The 17,332-nt window shown below is 66.2% G+C and overlaps 3 protein-coding genes across 10 annotated transcripts; 1 reads left to right on the top strand and 2 right to left on the bottom strand.

Annotated features, from left to right (window-relative positions):
- GPR142 (G protein-coupled receptor 142) lies at positions 1-5,637 on the bottom strand. Its single transcript, XM_040592173.1, has 4 exons — positions 5,593-5,637; positions 3,593-3,616; positions 1,376-1,445; positions 1-869 (listed from the first exon to the last, which is right to left on the bottom strand). Exons 1-4 carry the CDS (start codon positions 5,635-5,637, stop codon positions 1-3), a joined length of 1,008 nt encoding a protein of 335 aa, XP_040448107.1.
- A 512-nt stretch (positions 5,638-6,149) lies between these two features.
- Positions 6,150-9,998, top strand: BTBD17 (BTB domain containing 17). Its single transcript, XM_040582118.1, has 3 exons — positions 6,150-6,352; positions 7,633-7,909; positions 8,366-9,998. The coding sequence occupies exons 1-3, from the start codon at positions 6,265-6,267 to the stop codon at positions 9,444-9,446; spliced, it is 1,446 nt and encodes a 481-aa protein (XP_040438052.1). The 5' UTR covers positions 6,150-6,264; the 3' UTR covers positions 9,447-9,998.
- A 103-nt stretch (positions 9,999-10,101) lies between these two features.
- Positions 10,102-17,171, bottom strand: KIF19 (kinesin family member 19). Of its 8 annotated transcripts, none has more exons than XM_040582111.1 (14): positions 17,058-17,171; positions 16,914-16,994; positions 15,318-15,428; positions 15,112-15,199; positions 14,891-15,027; positions 14,613-14,738; positions 14,354-14,536; positions 14,115-14,261; positions 13,891-14,013; positions 13,319-13,457; positions 13,102-13,252; positions 12,833-13,016; positions 12,336-12,606; positions 10,102-12,144 (listed from the first exon to the last, which is right to left on the bottom strand). In XM_040582111.1, the coding sequence occupies exons 1-14, from the start codon at positions 17,070-17,072 to the stop codon at positions 11,504-11,506; spliced, it is 2,397 nt and encodes a 798-aa protein (XP_040438045.1). In that variant the 5' UTR covers positions 17,073-17,171; the 3' UTR covers positions 10,102-11,503. The 8 variants fall into 8 exon arrangements, with proteins under 8 accessions (XP_040438045.1, XP_040438047.1, XP_040438048.1 ...); XM_040582113.1 differs by having other exon boundaries at positions 10,102-11,965; positions 12,047-12,144; positions 16,914-17,153; XM_040582114.1 differs by having other exon boundaries at positions 10,102-11,965; positions 12,047-12,141; positions 16,914-17,153.
- Positions 17,172-17,332: the final 161 nt, after the last annotated feature.

Here is a 17,332-nt window from a genome sequence, read left to right as displayed (position 1 = left end):
TCAGAGGGCAGTGCCAGGCAGCAGCTCCAGTGGTTTCAGGGCTGGGGGTGGGAAGTGACTGCTGCCGTGCTGGGGGCTGTGCTGGAGGTGGGTCCGGAGCACCTCACCCACCATGCGGCGGAAGGTCTGGCTGACAAAGCAGTAGAGGAAGAAGTTGACGGTTGTGTTGAGCATGGCCACCATGTTGGCGATGTCCAAGGCCAGGTGCATGCGCCAGTCCCTCTTGACCGAGGCCACGTAGAGGTGGCAGATCATGACAATGGTCCGGGGAGTCCAGAGCACAATGAACATGGCGGTGACAGCCAGGAGGAGGGCTGTGGTCTTGCTCAGGTGGGGCTGGCCACCCCCAAAGCACCTCTGCCGCTTCAGCTTGCAGATGATGATGGAGTTCGTGGCCAGGAAGATGCTGCAGGGCAAGAAGTAGATGGTGACACAATGCACCCACTTGAGCACCATGTCCAGGGTGGCTGGGGGATCGGCATCACGCCAGGCATCCAGCCACCAGTAGAAGGGGATGCCTGTGGCCAGAGCGACAGCAAAGACGGCTGCAATGATCTTGCGGGTACGCTGCGGGTAGGAGACAGTATGGTACCGCAGTGGGTGGCAGAGGGCCATGCAGCGGTCCATGGTCAGCAGGACGGTGACCCAGATGGAAGTGTGGTTAGCTGTGAACTCCAGCACATTGACGGTGTGGATGAAGGCGCTGGGCACCGCCCGGGCCAGGATGGCTGTCTGCAGGATGAAGCCCACAAAGATGATGAAGACCTGAGTGAGGATGTCGGACGTGGTCAGGGCAAGGAGGTACCAGTATGATGACTTCTTGGTCCTTGTGGCCAGGCGGGACAGGGCCACGGCGGTCAGGATGTTCACTGGAGGGAGAGGAGCAACATGTGGTGGTTGGACCCCGGGGCTCACAGCCCACGCTGCAGCCCCCGGGACCCCAGAGGTGCTCAGGCTCTCCCAGGCTGCAGGGTGAGCTGCATAGGCCCCAGCTGGGGTGGGGAGCTATAAATATCATGGTGCAGTGGGGATTTGCTGGGCTGATTAATCTCTTCCATGTGTCAACCCAAGCAACACAAACACCATCTGTCCCTGCTGCTGCGGCACCTGCCACGTGGGGCTGGGCTTTACAGCCGGGTGCTGCAGCTGGGGCAGGCCTGAGGCCAGGGGGTCTGAGGGGAGCAGGTTGGTGCCCCCCACCCCTGAAGACTCTCCTGCCCACCCCCAAAAGCCCTGGGGCTCAGACAGGAGCTCAGGGCACAGGCATGGGCTGGACTGAGGATGCACAGCTCAGCATCTGTTGTATGAGCTCAGCACCCAGGCAGGTGCTGCCCCCTGCGTTCCCGGGAACCCCCCCCCACCCCAGCCCCCTCACCTGGCAGCCCCAGCCCCAGCAAGATGCTGTAATACACGATGGGGAAGATGCCGACCACGCAGGGTGACCGCTCTGCCTCCAGCTGTGCCACCTCGCTGGCTCACACCACCGCCGTGCTGTTGGGCACCGGGACCATCGCCTTCCGCCACGGACCGTCTGCCAGGGGAGATGGGGAGCGTCAGGGTGGCACCCAGGCCAGGGCTCAGCCGGGATGTGGCACAGGGGGCTCGGGGTGTGTTGGCTCCCATGGGCGCAGTTGCCCCAGGTCTGCCTCCATGTCTGCCTGTGATGGCAGGCTTTGGAGTTGTCAGCTGCCCACGGGTGCTGCGAGACGAGGGACACAGGATCCAGCCCCCATGGGGACACCGGGGTGATGGTCCCCATAGCGGAGGGTGGCCCTGCTGCCATAGATACTCGTTTATCCCCTGGCTCTGTTTACCCCCGGCTCCGTTTATCACCTTGAAGAAAACTGGATTAAAACACCCTGTTCTTGGGTGGCTGCCCGGGGGGCGAGGCCCTGGCTCCCAGCCCGGCCTGGGTGCCACCCGCCGGGACCCAGCGGTGCCGGGGAGGACCCAGAGGTGCTGGAGGCGGGTCCCTGCGGCGCCAAGGCGGGGTGACTATCTCCAGGCTGCCAGACAGGTCCTTTGCCAGCTCCTCCTCAGGCTGGCTGGCACGAGGCAGCGAGGCTGGAGGAGTCTGGCAGCGGCGCTGCCGGTACCCCTGCCCGTACCCCTGCCCGTACGCGGATCGGGCCCACGCTGCGCCCGACCATTCATAAACGCGGGCGGCACCACTCCGCTCCGGAGCTCTCTGTTTCTATTGGCTAGAAGGAATCAGCTATCACCCAATAAGAGAGGCGCGCTCCAGGAATGGGAAGGCCAAGCCTGAGAGGTGCGTTCTGATTGGTCAGAAGCCCCCTCCCCGCAAAAAAAATTAGCATCTCCCAAGGGGGACCGCGACCCCCGGGTCCTAGTGCCTGGGGAGGGTGAGGGGTGTAGAGGGGGTGCTGAGCCCGGGGCAGGGTGCCTGGTGCAGGGGCGTCCTGAGCCTGTTACTGGGCACCGCTCCGGCCCCGATCCAACCCTGTCCCCACAGGGATCCCCAAACTGCCCCCGTCCCAGATATCGCAGAGCCTCGACGACTCCACGACCCGGGGGGGCTCATCTCCCGCAGCCGGTGCTTCTGTTCCGGGCGCCTCGGCGATGGATCTGCCCCCGCAGCAGCGCTCGCGCTGGGGGGTCCCACCGCCCTGACCCTGGGAGCCCGGGGGGCTTTGGGCGCTGCGCCCGGCCGGGATGGAAGGACGGATCCTGAGCCCCGAGTGGGTGGGAGCGGGGGGGAGGGGGGCGGGGGGAGGGAGATGCACTGGAGGTTGCCAATTAACTGCAAATTAGATCTAGCTAATCAGCAGGAGCAAGTCCTGTCCCTTCATGTCCCGCCGGGAACTGGGGCATCGACCGGCTGCAGCTGCGGTGGGAGCGCGTTAACCCTTTCCCAGCCCTGATCCCGTTTGGGGGCGTCTGGGTGCGGTTGCCCGCCCTGCCCGAGGTCCCACTCCCCACCCCCTGCGGGAGATGAGCTCTCACCTCGGTGGCCCCCCTGCCACCTGCCTGGCGTGCGGTGCCACCTCCCCCGGGTCCAGAGAGCCACAGGTGCCCGTGTCCCCTCCGGTGGCTGTGACCCCGCCGATGGCCGATGGCCGTGTTGCAGTCGGTGGCCGTGTCCTCTCCAGCACCTGCAGCATCACAGCCTCCCGGGCGCAAAGGAAGTGGGGCGGAGGGAGAGTGGAGTGGGCAGAGCTGCGGCTGGGCTGGCAGGGCAGAAGGACGTCCCTGGGCCTCAGTGCTCCCGCAGGGGGCTGGGATGGGGTCACCCATCACCAGCGATGATGGCAAGGCTGTGCCAGCCCTGAGCAACCCGTGACAGAGCTTGTCCCCACCCCAGAGCAATAGGGATGGTGGTCTGGGTACTTGGGGACAGCTTGGGCCCTCCATTATATCCAAAGGCTTTTGTCATCAAGCTGGGGGGCATCGTGCCTGTGCCTGGATCCCCAGCTCCCCTCCTTTGGGTGCTGGAGCCCCAGTGTCGGGGTTCGCCACACACCCTAAGGTAGGCTGGGGGCAGGCAGAGGTGGGGGCGGGCAGGCAGGGCTGCCCAAGCCTGGTGAGGGGCTGGCACAGGCTCTGCAAGCTGGCAGCCAGGGTCTGTGGCCACCTCTGGGGTCTCAGGGGAGTGGGTCTGTGTGTGTGCACGAGTGAGTGTGCATGTGAGTGTGCATCTGTGTGCCTGTCCAGGCAGGGCTCTGCTCTGTGTGTGCCAGGGTGACCACTGACACAGCCCTGGCGTGCAGGTGGCATGCTGCTGGCCCAGGCCGGAGGGAAAACCTGTCCGTGCCTCAGTTTCCCCAAGAGCACAGGGAAGGGTGGGAAGGCTGATGTTCCCTGCCTGTCCCTGCAGTCACCTAGCCCCCTGACTCCCACCCCCCTGGTGCCCCCAGCCCGCCGGAGCGATGCTCTCGCCCAGCCCTGGGGCTGCCAGGGGCCTGGCACAGGTCACTATGGTGAGCCAGCCCTCCGCCACCTCAGCTGCAGCTACCGGGGCCAGCACAGCTGCCCTCTCATCTCGCCAAGGGCTAGGGGATGGATGCCCTGTCCCCTGGTGACCCCCAGCACTGGCCCCCTGGTCCCCTGTGACCCCCTACATCCTACAGCCCATGCCACCCTGCCCTGTGGCCAGCTGATGTCCCTGTGGGGGACACGAGGGTCCCTGGGCTGTAGGGCACAGCCTGGGCTGGCACTGTGCCGGCAGCTCACCGGGCGCACGATCCCGGCAGGCGGTTGTTTTGCGGGCAGGTGGTTAAATGAGGCACTGGTGGACTCGCTGAGCCATGAAATGGCTGTGCCGGGGCCGGGGCCCCTCGTCCCCCGGCTGGCCCGTGCCTCTCCGCACTGCCGGGGCTGTGTGCTCTGCTTGCGCCATGCTCCTGGTGCTCCCCTGACCCAAGGGGCCGCAGGGCTTGAGCCCCGGCCCCACGCTGGGCATGGCAGTGCCTGCCTGCCCGCCTGCCTGTCCCTGTGAGGGGCTGGGGAGCCCCGGAGCGTGGCACAGCGATGGCTGGGTGGCTTGTCCCCCAGCTCCTCCGCCCACAGGTCAGGGCCAGATGGGTGACCCTTAGCCCTCTGGGAGCTGTGGCCACATCTGCCCACGCTCAACATCTGGAGACCCTGTCTAAGCCTGGGCCCCTTGCTCGCCCTCCTGGGCCATGGGGGTGTGGGCTTGGGGATGGGGCTCCTTGTCCCCGTGTCCCCGTCTCTGCTCCCACGTGAGCCCAATGCAAACCTGTCCTCAGAAGCCCTTGCTGGCACAAAAGCACTCCTGGCCACGGTGGCAGCACCGTGCCAGGGCCAGGTGAGCGGATGCAAAGGGGCAGATGGGCTGAGCAGCCCCCACTCAGCTGGAGCCCCCCTGCCTGGCACAGGGCCCTGGCCACCACCATCCTACCCCACCGCACGCACCAATGGCTGCCTTTGCCCTGCTTGGCACGGCACAGCATCCTTCCTGCTGCAGGGTGCTGGTGCTGGCAGCGCCGGCCGTGGCACAGCTTCCCCCGTGGGTCCCGGGGAAGGAGTGGGGTGCGAATGGGCATCAGCCACATTGTGCTGTCACCTCGCTCGGCAGCTGACCACAAAGCTGCAATACCAGCGCTGATCTCATCCGCCTGGATAGATACTCGATAACTGGGTAATCTCGATAATGTCCCCCTGTGCGGCTCTGGCACTGCTACACACTGAAGGTCACAGGACCACCCAGGTGGTGTCCCCAGGAGTGGGGGGCCAAGTGCTGCCCCCCATGACACGTGGGGTCCTGCTGCGCCCTGAGGCGACCTTGTGCAGCTGTCTTGGGGCTGAGCGCCGTGCTGGCAGATCCTGCCCAAGGAGCACCAAGCCACAGGGCAGGGGTCTCCTGCCCGGCACAGCAGCCCCCCACTGCCTTCAAGGGGAGCACCGGTGGTGGGGGTGGGTAAGGGGCTGCTGTGTGAGCTGGGTTGCCTCTGTGGGGCCTGTCCCCCTGGTTGTGTCCTGTCTGGGGGTCTCCAGTCCTGGCTCCCCACCCCCTGATGCTGCTGGGGCCACGGCCAAAAGTGGGGTGCAGACACTCCCCACTCCCCTCGCTTGGGCTGTGCCAGCCAGTGCTCCCGCACAGAGGGGTCCCACCTCCTGCGGCAGGCTGGGGGCACCCAGCACCACTCCCAGCCCCATGCCTGAGCTGCATCGCAGCGGGGCTGCCGCGGGGGCAAACGCCACCTCGGCCCCATTGTGAAGCCCCTTAAGAGGAGCTGGGGCAGGCGAGCTGCCAGCGGAGGCCGGCAGGCAGCCTCTTGGCTGCAAAGGCTGGGAAAAGGGCAGGCAGTTCCTGCCGGCAGCCTGGATGCCATGGTGATGGGCTGCTGCCGGCATGAATACCCATGAGCTGGGGGGAGTGGGGAGGCCACATCGAGCTGTGCCCTGAATGCAAAGACCCCGCTGCTGCATCCTGGCAGCCTGGTGACACAAAGGGCTGCGGCCATGCATGGGGCTCCAGCAGGCGTACGGCTGCGGCACGGCACAGCGGTGCCCGGCGGCAGCGGGACCAGGCGGCAGATGGAGATGCCCCCATGGCGTGCCGGGGCTCACCGGGGCACCCTGTCACACCACCCTGGGGTGCAGGGCTGGGGTCCGGGGTCAGGGTGGGATGGACGGGGGCTGGAAGCGGTTCCCTTGGTAACAGCCGGTCCCAGTTTCCACCAATCGATGTGGCGGCGTGGGCTGGGAGGGCTCTGGCCTACATAAGCGCCAGGCGGGCACTGTGCGCCCGCGCTGAGACCCGGCAGATGCGCTTGCGAGGCCATGGCCGGGCTGGCGGGGGCCTGGCCCGCCCAGCGCTGGGGCTGCGCCACTGCCTTCCTCCTCCTCCTCCTCCTCACCGTGCAAGCCGGTAAGGGTGGCTGTGGTGGGGGGAGGCACGGAGGGACCCCCATGCCGTGGGTCCCGCTGCCCTGGCTGGGTGCCGGGGCGGTGCTGGGCTGCGGTGTGGGTGTCCGGTGATGCCCGTGGCAGGCTGAGCACGGCTTTCCAGCAGCCGTCGCGGTGCCTGGGGAGGGATGGATGTGGCTGCTGGCTGTGCCCTGCCGCACGGCTGTGCCCCACGGTGCCCGGGAGGTGCCGGTGGTGAGAGCCAGGCTGCGCTTGCTGCTGCTGGGGAAGCCTTGCTGCCGTCGGCACTGATGTCCAGCACCGTGGGGCAAAGGGCTCCTGACCCCCTTCCCCTTCCCTGCTCAGCCGGGCTTACGCTGGTGTGGGGAAGGGAAATCCGTCGGCTCGCCGGCTGGCAAGATGGGATTTGAGAGGGATGAGGCCACATTCACCCTGGAGGAAGGATGCTCCGGGGATGGGGTGGGAGTGGAGGAGAGGGAGGAAGGCTCCCCATGCCTGCAGGAGCACGGAGAGCCCCCTCATATTCCCAGGTCCCTCTCCAGCCCCTGCTGGGAGCCCAGCACTGCAGGGACACAGGCAAGGGGGACGGTCACCCCCGGTGTGTGCCCATGCCGGGGGCAGGCTGGGCTTCTGGCACATGCAGCTGATGGAGGGGAGCAAAACTTGGCTGGGCAGGAGGAGCCGTTCGCGGTGTCGGTGAGGCAGTAGGGATCGCACCGGGCGCGGGCACGGCATGGCAGCTGCCTGCTGGGCAGCGGACCTGCAGCAGTGCTGGGGCAGCCAGTGTCCCCGGGCTGCTCCGACCACAGGGATCACATCCCTGGATGAGGGGGCAGAGCGCGCCTGGCTCCCCACACCCCTGGGCTCTCACGTGCTCTGAGTGTCGTTCGGGGATACAGGGGCTTGGGGGCAATGTCCAGGGCTCACTCTGCCTGCAGTGGGGACAGGACTGGGACTGGCAGACTGGGCTGTGAGCCAGTGCTGCCCGGTACAGGGCCATTTCCCAGCACGTCCCAGCCTAGGACATGGTGGTCTCACCCCTTCTGCTGCAGAACAGCAGGTTTTTGGCTCCCAAGGACACAAACGTCCCCATGTCCCCTCGCCCTCCCCACACCCCCTTGGCACCAGCCAGCCCTTTGGCACTGGGGGGAGCAGAGGGGGGATGCACAGAGCCAGGCTTCCCCAGCCTCCCGTTAACCACACATCGCCCCACACCCGGTCCCCACTCTGCCGTGCCTGGTTCCTGGGGTGCCGCACTGGGATGGTCCCATCTCCCCACAGCCCAGAAAGCTGACCTTAGCGGCGACGCCACAGCAGCCACCATCAACCACTCACTGATGCTGCTGCAGCGGCTGCAGGAGCTGCTGCAGAATGGCAATGGCAGCGACTCAGTGTTGCGGGTGCGCACGGCTGCCTCCGATGAGGCCAAGGTGTTCCACACCCACCAGCTGCTGCTCAGCCTCCAGAGCGAGGTCTTTGAGAGCCTCCTGCACAACCAGAGCGTTGTCACCCTGCATGAGCCGCCTGAGACTGCTGTGCTCTTTGAGAAGTTTATCAGGTACATGGGAACCCCATGGTGGGGGACATCAGGAGGGATGCAGGTCCCCTGGGGACCATGGGAACCCCACGGGATGGGGATGCCCAAAGGGATGCAGCCAAGGAGAGGAGCTGTTCCCTTAGGGACCACAGGGACCCCATGGGATGGACACGGGAGGGATGCAGCCAAGGAGGGAGGATGCTCTCCTGGGGACTCCACAGGATGGGGATACCTGGAGGGATGTGACTGAAGAAGGAGGATGATCCTTCCCTGGGGACTCCACAGGATGGGATGCCTGGAGGGATGTGGCCAAGGAGGGAGGATGCTCCCCTGGGGACCCCAGAGGATGGGGGCACATGGAGTGATGCAGCCCCAGAGGGTGGATGGTCCCTTGGGGACTGCGCTGCCAGAGCCTGCGGCACAGCTGAGAAGGGGATTGGGGGACAACCAACATCACAACCCTGCACTCCGCCCCAGGTACCTGTACTGCGGGGGAGTCTCCATCCTGCTGCACCAAGCCATCCCCATGCACCAGCTGGCCAGCAAGTACCGGGTGTGGGGGCTGCAGCGCGGCGTGGCTGACTACATGAAGACCCACCTGGCCAGCGAGTCAAGCCAGGGCCATGTGGTGGGCTGGTACCACTACGCCGTGCACATCGGGGATGCGGCGCTGCAGGAGAGCTGCCTCCAGTTCCTGGCCTGGAACCTCTCGGCCGTGCTGGGCAGTGCCGAGTGGGGCTCGGTGAGCGTGGAGCTGCTGCTGCTGCTGCTGGAGCGCTCCGACTTGGTGCTGCACAGCGAGCTGGAGCTCTACACTGCCGTGGAGAGCTGGCTGAGCCGTCGGCAGCCTGAGGGTCTTGTGGCCGAACGGGTGCTGCGTGCCATCCGCTACCCCATGATAGCCCCCAGCCAGCTCTTCCGGCTGCAGGCGCAGTCGACGGTGCTGGCACGGCACTACAGTGCGGTGCAGGACCTGCTTTTCCAGGCTTTCCAGTTCCACGCTGCCTCCCCACTCCATTTCGCCAAGTATTTTGATGTCAACTGCAGCATGTTCCTACCCCGCAACTACCTCGCGCCCAGCTGGGGCTCCCAGTGGGTCATCAACAACCCGGCGCGGGATGACCGCAGCACCAGCTTCCAGACCCAGCTGGGTCCCAGCAGCCACGACGCCGGCAAACGGGTGACCTGGAATGTCCTCTTCTCACCACGCTGGCTGCCCGTCAGCCTGCGCCCCGTCTACTCGGACTCAGTCTCGGGTGCCGTCCAGCCAGTGCGCATCGAGGATGGTCGCCCCCGGCTTGTCATCACCCCAGCCATGAGCAGCCCCGACTTTGCCGGCGTCAGCTTCCAGAAGACGGTGCTGGTGGGTGTGCGGCAGCAGGGCCGTGTGCTGGTGAAGCACGCCTACAGCTTCCACCAGAGCTCGGACGAGGTGGCTGACTTCCTCGCCCACGCCGACCTGCAGAAGCGCACCTCTGAGTACCTCATCGACAACTCCCTGCACCTCCACATCATCATCAAACCCGTCTACCACTCCCTCATCAAGGTGAAGAAGTAAAGAGGCAGAGCTGGGCCCCGTCACTGGACTGGCCCCAGCCCCGCAGGGGGGCTCACGCTTGGTCCTCCTGCTCGTAGGTAGATGGAGGTCCCCATGCCGGGGGGCCCCAGGGCTGAGCTGCCCACTGCCCACCCCTTCCCAACTGTCCCCCTGCCACGTGCCGTCCCCATCGCCGTCCCTGGGTGCCTGCGGCGAGCTGGGGGTGGGGGACGCTGGGAATCCCCCAGCCCTGTGTGGGTGGTGCAAGAGGCGAAACGTGCAGCCCGTGGCTGCAAGCACACCCTGGGCTCACATACCCCAGTGGGCAAGAGGATGGGGAAAGGGACAAGCCCATCCATCCTGTGATGCCACCCCTGCAGCACGGGGGTCCCCCTGTGTGCCAGGCAGCGAGGTCGTGGTGCTGGTTACCCCAGCAGCAGCACCCTGGGGCTCGGCAGGGGCGGGATCTGGCTGCGTCCCCAACAGAGGATGCTTGGGGCACTGTCCCCACTCACGACTGACAGCTGGCCCATCCCTGCCCGAGCACCCTCACCCCCTTCCTAATAAAAGCAGAAAATGAGCATGGGGCATGCAGGGGTGGTTTTGGGGGGTTCACTGCCCCGGGGACGGGCAGGGGCGCGCTGGGCTGTGCACAGCAGTCACACCACTCCCCGGCTCAGCGTGTTTCTGTCCTTTTAATGTAAACCCTTGGAAGGACAAATGTGTGTCCAGACACCCTGCACTCAGGTTAGCCCCATCGGTACCTGGCGATGCTGGGTGGATGGCTGCATCCCCTGGGTGCCCAGCACCCACAGGGGCCCTTCCCAGAGCAGCTGCGTGGCTCCGGCTGGGGTCACCGCCCAGCGTGGCTGTGTCCCTCTCTGCATCGTGGGTCCCTGCCTTCAGGTGGGTTTGGCATGGGGGGAGCTGGCTCCCTGCCTCTCGCCCCCAGCAGGGTTGGCACTGGGGGGCTGCATGGGCACAGGGTGCTGTGGGCAGCCCTTGGCACGGGGTGTGCGGCACCGTGCTTGGGCTGGCAGGATTGGTGCTCAGCCCGCTGGCTTGGCACAGGGTCCAGCCCCTCTCTGGCAGGGCGCTCAGTGCCGGTGACTCCATCTGCCCTTGCTGGAGGCCCTGGCACTGTTCCTGGTGACGCAGCCGAGCTGCGGGCGCTGGCCCTTCCTGGGGGTGGTGGGGAGCTGGAGCGGCAGCGGTGGGACCCCAGCGCTTGTAGAAGGGGCACTTCAGCAGCAGCCCCAGGTGCTGGGCTGAGGCCAGAGTGGGGTGATGGCCCCCCACACCCCGTTCCCAGCCAGGGGCTCACCTGGCAGCTGCCTGTGGGGGGCTTTGCTCTGGGCAGTGCTTTGGGGGCTCCCTGGGTGCTGGGTGCCTGTGCCCCTGCCTGCAGCATGGGGGATGGTGGCAGGGAGCCCCTGGGGGCTGCTGGCTGCCGGAGAGAGGGTCCACGGGCACGTTGCTTTGGGGAGGGCCCGCACTGTGCAGGGGGGGCGCATGCCATAGGGTGCTGACACCCCGATGGCAGGCAAAGGGGTGCCAAGGGGAGCTGGGGGTGGCCTTCCCACCCTGCCCTCAGGGCATGGCATTGCTGCTGGCTTCGCTCTCGTGGAGCCCCACTGCCTCCTGGCTCGAGTCAGCGCCGCCTTGCCGGGGGCACGGCCCCTCCATACCTGCACCTACATCGTGGCTGGTGACCTCGAAGGACAGTGACCGCTTTGATGTCCTTTTGGCATCCATCAATTCCTCCCTCTTCCCTGGCTCCCTGCCACCCTTCTTGCACACCCACAACCAGGCTCCCAGGGAGCGGGTGGCTGTCCCCACCAGGCTGTCCTCGCTGCTGGTGTGCCACAGCCCGCGGCCACCCTGCTCGGGTGGCCATCCTGAATGGGCGCTCTCCAGGATGTGGGCCCAGTGCTGGGTAGCCTTGGCCGCGATGCTCCTGATGCTGCTTGACATCTCCGGGCACTCTGTGGCATGGTGGCACTGTCAGTGGGGCATGGCCACCCACGCAGCCCCGCTGGCCGCTTGGCTCACCCCTGCGCATCGCCACACCGGTCCTGCTACCCGGGAAGGAGTCGTGCCGGGTCCTCAGGCTGGCCAGGCTGGCCCGTGGCGTGTGCTGCCGGGACACACAGCACCCATAAGTGTCCCCACCTTAGAGCTGTGATGCCATAGGCGTGGCTGCGCTCACCTCCTGGAGCACCGTTCCCTGTCTGGAAGTTGGGGTGGGCACTGCTGTGCTCCCCAGGTGCTGTGCCTGCGGGGTCTTGACCATGGGGGCTGGAGTGCTGCTGGAGAGGAGACACCCCTGACCCTCTGCCACCAGGCTGTGGGGCACATGCAGCCCCATGCACATGGGGAGCGGGGGATGCCCACCTGTACCTGTCCCCTGTGGGGCGCAGGGGTGGGAGGGTGTCACAGCGGGGCCCCTGCTGTGGTGGTGCGGGGTGCTCACAGCTCTGTGCCCACACGCTGTCCCAGTCCGAGGCTGGCAGGCTCTCCGTGCCGGCCACCTGTGGGATCTTGGGCAGGGACGTGGCCTGGGCAGGGGCAGGGGGTGAGGGCCCTGCATGGGCTGGAAGGGTGGGGGTGCCCTGCCCTACCTTGAGGGTGCCAGTCTCCCCAGGGCCCTCTGCCAGCTCCCGCAGGTAGGTCTCATACAGCTCCTCCAGTGGCTGCGGCACCGGCAGCCGGTGGTCTGCTAGCGAGAGGGCAGGGTGGTGGGCATCAACACCATGCCGGGCTCAGGTGGCAGTGTCGTGGCTGTGTCATGACACTGGGAGGACTTTGCATTGTGACGCGTCCCATTGCAATAACCTCTGACACTGCAGGACTCCTCGTGTGACCACATGCAAGAGTCCCCTTTGTCATGGCAGAAGTCACGGGACACACCGGTGATGAGCTGCTGCTGCTGCTGGATGATGCAGGCGCAGAGGGCCTGGTGCCAGTCGAAGTGTCGCATGGTGGTGGCTGGCAGGTGCCGGGGGCCACCCTTGAGCAGGGTGTGGGAACGTGACTCTGTCCGCTCCAGCTCCAGCTGGTGCAGGCGGCACAGCAGGGCCAGCACCTCCCGCTGCTCCTCCCAGCTGCGCCGGTGCCGCCGGGCCTCCTCCAGCCTCTGTGCGCCCTGCTGCCTCTGCCAGAAGTGCTGCACCAGCTCTGCCTGCGGGCGTAAAGTGGGGTCACCGCCCCTAGCCACAGCCAGCATCCCTGCCGTGGCATCAGCATCCCTGCCAGAGCCCCTTACCCCTGACCCACACCTCAGCCCACGAGCATCCATGAACCCGCAGCGCTGCTGGGGGCCCCATGCTGCTGGGCTGAGACTTGTAAAACTCAGCTTTCTGGGGCTGGGGTTTCAGCTGCTGGCGGTGGGGACAGGGCTCCCAAACCTCCGGCCGCTGGAGCCCGCCCTGTTCCTCCAGCAGAGTCGCTGTGCTTTTGTGGGCAGCAGCCACGCTGGGTGGCTCTGGCACATCCAATTGCTCATCCCCTGCGTCTGAGTCCCCCTCGCTGTCGCCGGGGCCGTTCGGCTCCCCCTGCTCCTCCTTGCTCCACTGCTGGTCCTGCCGTGTCCTGGTGTGGAGAGGAGAAGGTGGTCTCACCCCTAGCCTGGCTCACTGGGGGACCCCAACCCCAGGGGGGCTTCGCACTTACGTACCCGGCGAGGGTGAGGAGGTGCTGGGCACGCAGCGCGGTGCCCTCCAGCCGGAGGAGGAGGTCACGCAGGGCTGCCTGATCCCGGCAGGTCCCAAGCAGATCTTCTCGCACACAGCCCAGCTCGGGGCGGTCACCACACAGCCGAACCTGGGCTGGAGGCAGAGGGCATCACCACCGAGCCCTGGGTGGCTGGGGGAGGGTGGGGGGCTGTGCCATACCCTGGATGTAGGGGATATCCTGGTGCTTGCCCTGCCCTGGCTGCCCCGGCTTGGCACCTCCCTGGCCCTTGCGGCACTGGATCCCCCTGTGCAGGTCAGCCATGACGCTGTACGAGACGCCAGGTAGGTTGTGCCTCACCTGGGAAGGGGCGAATGCGGATGTCCCATGGCCCTGGCACAGCCCAGCCCCAAACAGGATCCCCTAAGCAGGGCGTGGGTGATGGAGCAGCTCCCCAAAGATCCTCAAAGAGGGTCCCCAAGCAGGACAGAGCTGGTGGAGCAGGTCCCCAAGTACATCCCAGACCAGGATCCCCAAGCGAGGTCCCCAGGCAGAGCGTGGCTATGTCCCCATAGGGTCCCCAAGCAGCGCATGGCTATGGGGCAAGTCCTGAGCATCCCACAGTCAGCAGAGCCGTGCCCTGAGCAGTTCCCCCACTCTGGGCACCCGTGGAGCAGCACAGGGATGAACTCCTCAACCCTCCCCGTCATGGGGCAGCAAGGCCAAGGCTGCTTGGAGAGGGGGCCAGCGGAGGGCTGGCCCCGGGGGAGGAGGGTGCCTGTGCCTGCCCTACCGTGCTGCGGATGCTCTTGGCACGTTGGGCGTAGGCGAGGGTGCTGCGGGACTCCTCAAAGGCGGTGCTGGCTGGGCTGATGTGGGCGATCATTACTGTGTGGCTGTTGCCCCCCAGAGAGTCCTGGCCACAGAGAGCATGGCTGAGAGGGTCCGGGACAGGGGCAGCCTGGGCTCCCTCCCAGCTCGAACCCTGCTGTGGGGAGCTGGGACCCCCGGCCGCACCTTGAGCAGGCGGGTCAGCTTGCTGTCACGGTAGTTGATGTATCTGGTGCTCGTCCGGTGGCTCAGGGCCTTGATGCAGTTGCCCAGGGCCAGCAGTGAGCGGTTGATGTGGGCTCCTTCCTTCATCCTCTGCCCGTGGTTCTGTGTCTGGGCAGGAGGGGAAGGCAGAGGGGGAAAGCCTGGCAAAAGAAGGGCTGGAGGTCTCCCCAGCCCTGCAGCCCCCCAGGTGGGTGCCGTACCTGTGCCGCCCGCTCGGAGCCTGCCAGGTCGATCAGGAAGAGGCGGCCGTGGCGCAGCCCCCTGCCCCGACGCCGCCGGCGCACAGTGACCTGCAGCACCGCATGGGAGCGTGATGAGGTGCGGTTGGCGGCCGTGGGCTCCTGCGTCCGCTGCCTGTTCCCCCGTGCCAGCAGCTGCATGACCTGGGGCAGACAGGCAGCACTGGGCAGGGGGGGCTCACTGGACCCCACCGTGCCCCCTAAGTGCCTGCTTGCTCACCTCGTCAGCATTGGTGGCAGAGACCTCGGTGATGCCAGCCACCCGGACGGCACCGCCAGCATCCTCCCGCAGCTGCAGGCAGCCCAGCGATGGGTTCAGCAGGTCCCGGATCATCTCATTGTAGATCTGGGCAGGGGGAAGGAGCTCGGCACATCCCTGACAGCGTGGGGACCCGTGGGGACACAGCATCCCACATTGGGCACAAAGGCTGGGACCTTGTGCCACTTGTCCCCTGCCCTCCCCAGGGAAGGAGATGTCCCTGCGTGCCCCTGCCACACCTCGAGGTAGGACATGGAGACCTCGCACTCCACATCACTGCTGGCGTCCTGGATGGCCTGGAAGAGGTCACCCAGGGTGCGGGCGCAGATGCCAGGCTCGCCATCAGTGCCCAGCATGGTGTAGGTTTTCCCGCAGCCTGGAGGAGAGGAGGGGGGCTCAGCTGGGGCCAGGACCCCCATGGCCAAGGGGCTGGCCTGCTCCCCAACCCTGCACCCCTCACCAGTGGGGCCGTAGGTGAACACAGTGGCATTATAGCCAGAGACGACAACCGTGATGAGGCTCCGGGTGGTGGCATGGTACACGGTCTCCTGTGGGAGGGTGAGAGGGACGAGGGTGCATCCTGCTGCCCCCCATCTCCAACTGCTTCCCTGGGTGCCCAGCCTGCCTCCCCCAGCCCCACATCCTCCCATGCCCCAAGGGACCCACCTGGGTGGCCGTGGAGTCAAAGGCCACATCGAAGATGTAGGATTTCTCCCGGGAGCGGCTGGCTCGCAGGATGTCGTCGGGGTCTTCCATAGGGTCTCGCAGCACCACAACCTGTTGGAGGACTTGAGCGGGGCTGGCTGGGGGGCACGCACCAGCCTGGGGCACCCACCACCCCTCTACTCTGGGGTCACCTCCTGCCTTCTGTGGAGGCACAGCACACACTGGGCATTACACTGCTATTAACAGTGTTAATTAGCACCTGGTTGGGCCCTGAGATGTAATGAGGGTGCTGGGAGCCCCACGGGCTGGTGGCACTGTGAGCACAGATCCCCCAGGACCTGCACACACCAGGATGCTCTCCCCAGCCCTGACACCAGCGTGTCCCAGCAAAGGGGACCGCCCATGTCTGCTGAGCAGCTCCATCCCGAGCAGCTCCATCCCAGTCGGTGGGCGAGGGGTCCCACGGGAGAGCACATCACCCCACCGGTGACTGGGTTCCCAGAGCCCTGGAGGGACCCGAATGGGGCTGGGGTTTCAGAGCCCAGGGGTCAACACCCTGGTGCTGGGTAATGGAATCACTCACTGCTGCCAGCCCCAGGAGCTGGTGGGGACCGAGCACCCTGCCTGGGCATTGCCCAGGTGTCCCATGGGGGAATGATTTGCCAGGAGCTGCATCTTTCCCCCATGCTCCTCTCTGGGTACCCCACATCACCCACAGTGGGGTCAGAGCCAAGGGGGGCATCCTGGCATGGGGGGGATACTGGGATGTGTTCTCCCCTCAGTGGGTCTGAGCCCTCGTGGGACCCCGTGTGCACACACACACACCCCCAGGTGCTGGGGTTGACATCTGTGGGAGGTGCCGGTGCTGCTGGTGGTGGTGCGGAGCCCTTTGTGCTCCTGAATCGTCCCATTGTCTCCAGGCTGGGGCTCAAAGCCAGCTCTGTGTGCGATGCCAGGGGACCTGCCAGGCCGGCTGCCCCACTGCACCCACCTGGGCACGGCGGCACAAAGGCGCCTCTGTCAGAGTGGCACACCAAGGTGCCCGCTGCCCCAGCACTGTGAGGTGGCTGGGGATGCTGACACCCCATGGAGACCCTGTGTGTCCCTGTCCCTGCGTGGAACGGCCCCTTGCAAGGTCCCCTGCTTCCAGCATCCCTGCTGTCTCCCATTGCAATGCAGATTTTGACCTTTCCTGTAAGGCAAGCTGCTCCCTCCCTGCTGCCCGACTTCCAACGCCCCCTGCCCTGGCATGCGCCCCCCTCCACTCAGGATTGGGGACAGGCAGCACTGAGGTCCCACAGTACAGCAGGAAGGGGGGCTCCTGACCCAGACCCCCCAGAGTTTCCCACCCCATTGCTTTGTTATTGTAGGGTCTCCTGCTGTGGCTGCGAGGCTGCAGGGTGCTCCCCCGGCCTGTGCCTGGCACATGCGGGCACCACACACAGCACTGGGTGCCACCAAGCATGTCCCAGGGCATGCAGTGCACCAAGGGTCACATCCTGCACTGGGGTACCCATCCCTGCTGACTGCGTGGGATAGGCATGGGGGGGAAGGCAGTGCCCGATGAACCCAGAGGTGCCCCTCCCGCGGCCGTACCTGCTCATCCACGCGGTGGGCGATGGGCCTGGCCCCCTCCGCCAGCTCGGCAGTGTTCATCGGACGGATGCGAAGAGCCACCTGTGAGAATTTGGGATGAACATGGGGTGGTGGGGACAGGGACAGGGGGATGGGGACACGGACCTGTATGCGAACCATCACGGCAGGGTCCGGCAGCTGAGGCTTCAGTGGCGCAGTGTTGACGCAGCCCCCGGGACCCCCCTATACCAGGAGCTGCAATTAGATGTTCATTTTCCTGGAAGGAAAGCAAACACCGCTGGGACAAGCCTTAAAGGGGCAGCTGGGCAGCGTGCCCTCCTGCTGGCACCCGGCCCCTTGCTGGCGTGGCTCGGGGATGGGTGAGCCCACGGTGGCACAGTGGGAGCGGGGGGCTGTTGCTATGTCCCTGTGCACATGAA

Source organism: Falco naumanni, chromosome 1 (genome assembly GCF_017639655.2).
Source record: "Falco naumanni isolate bFalNau1 chromosome 1, bFalNau1.pat, whole genome shotgun sequence".
In the NCBI taxonomy this organism is placed as follows: domain Eukaryota; kingdom Metazoa; phylum Chordata; class Aves; order Falconiformes; family Falconidae; genus Falco; species Falco naumanni.
The sequence above is the reverse complement of the archived record's forward strand: the minus strand, read 5'-3'. Positions and strand labels throughout refer to the sequence as shown.

Coding starts and splice junctions, on each gene's coding strand:
- GPR142 (XM_040592173.1), bottom strand. CDS start 5,637: ATGGGGCTGGGAGTGGTGCTGGGTGCCCCCAGCCTGCCGCAGGAG. Junction 1,446..3,592: donor ACTCCCCTGAGACCCCAGAG/GTGGCCACAGAC, acceptor CTGGAGGCAGAG/CGGTCACCCTGCGTGGTCGG. Junction 870..1,375: donor GCTGGGGCTGGGGCTGCCAG/GTGAGGGGGCTG, acceptor CTCTCCCTCCAG/TGAACATCCTGACCGCCGTG.
- BTBD17 (XM_040582118.1), top strand. CDS start 6,265: ATGGCCGGGCTGGCGGGGGCCTGGCCCGCCCAGCGCTGGGGCTGCGCC. Junction 6,353..7,632: donor CCTCCTCACCGTGCAAGCCG/GTAAGGGTGGCT, acceptor ATCTCCCCACAG/CCCAGAAAGCTGACCTTAGC. Junction 7,910..8,365: donor CTCTTTGAGAAGTTTATCAG/GTACATGGGAAC, acceptor ACTCCGCCCCAG/GTACCTGTACTGCGGGGGAG.
- KIF19 (XM_040582109.1), bottom strand. CDS start 17,072: ATGGTTCGCATACAGGTCCGTGTCCCCATCCCCCTGTCCCTGTCCCCA. Junction 14,014..14,114: donor AGCTGACCCGCCTGCTCAAG/GTGCGGCCGGGG, acceptor CTCTGTGGCCAG/GACTCTCTGGGGGGCAACAG. Junction 12,607..12,832: donor GCGGGCTCCAGCGGCCGGAG/GTTTGGGAGCCC, acceptor TTACGCCCGCAG/GCAGAGCTGGTGCAGCACTT.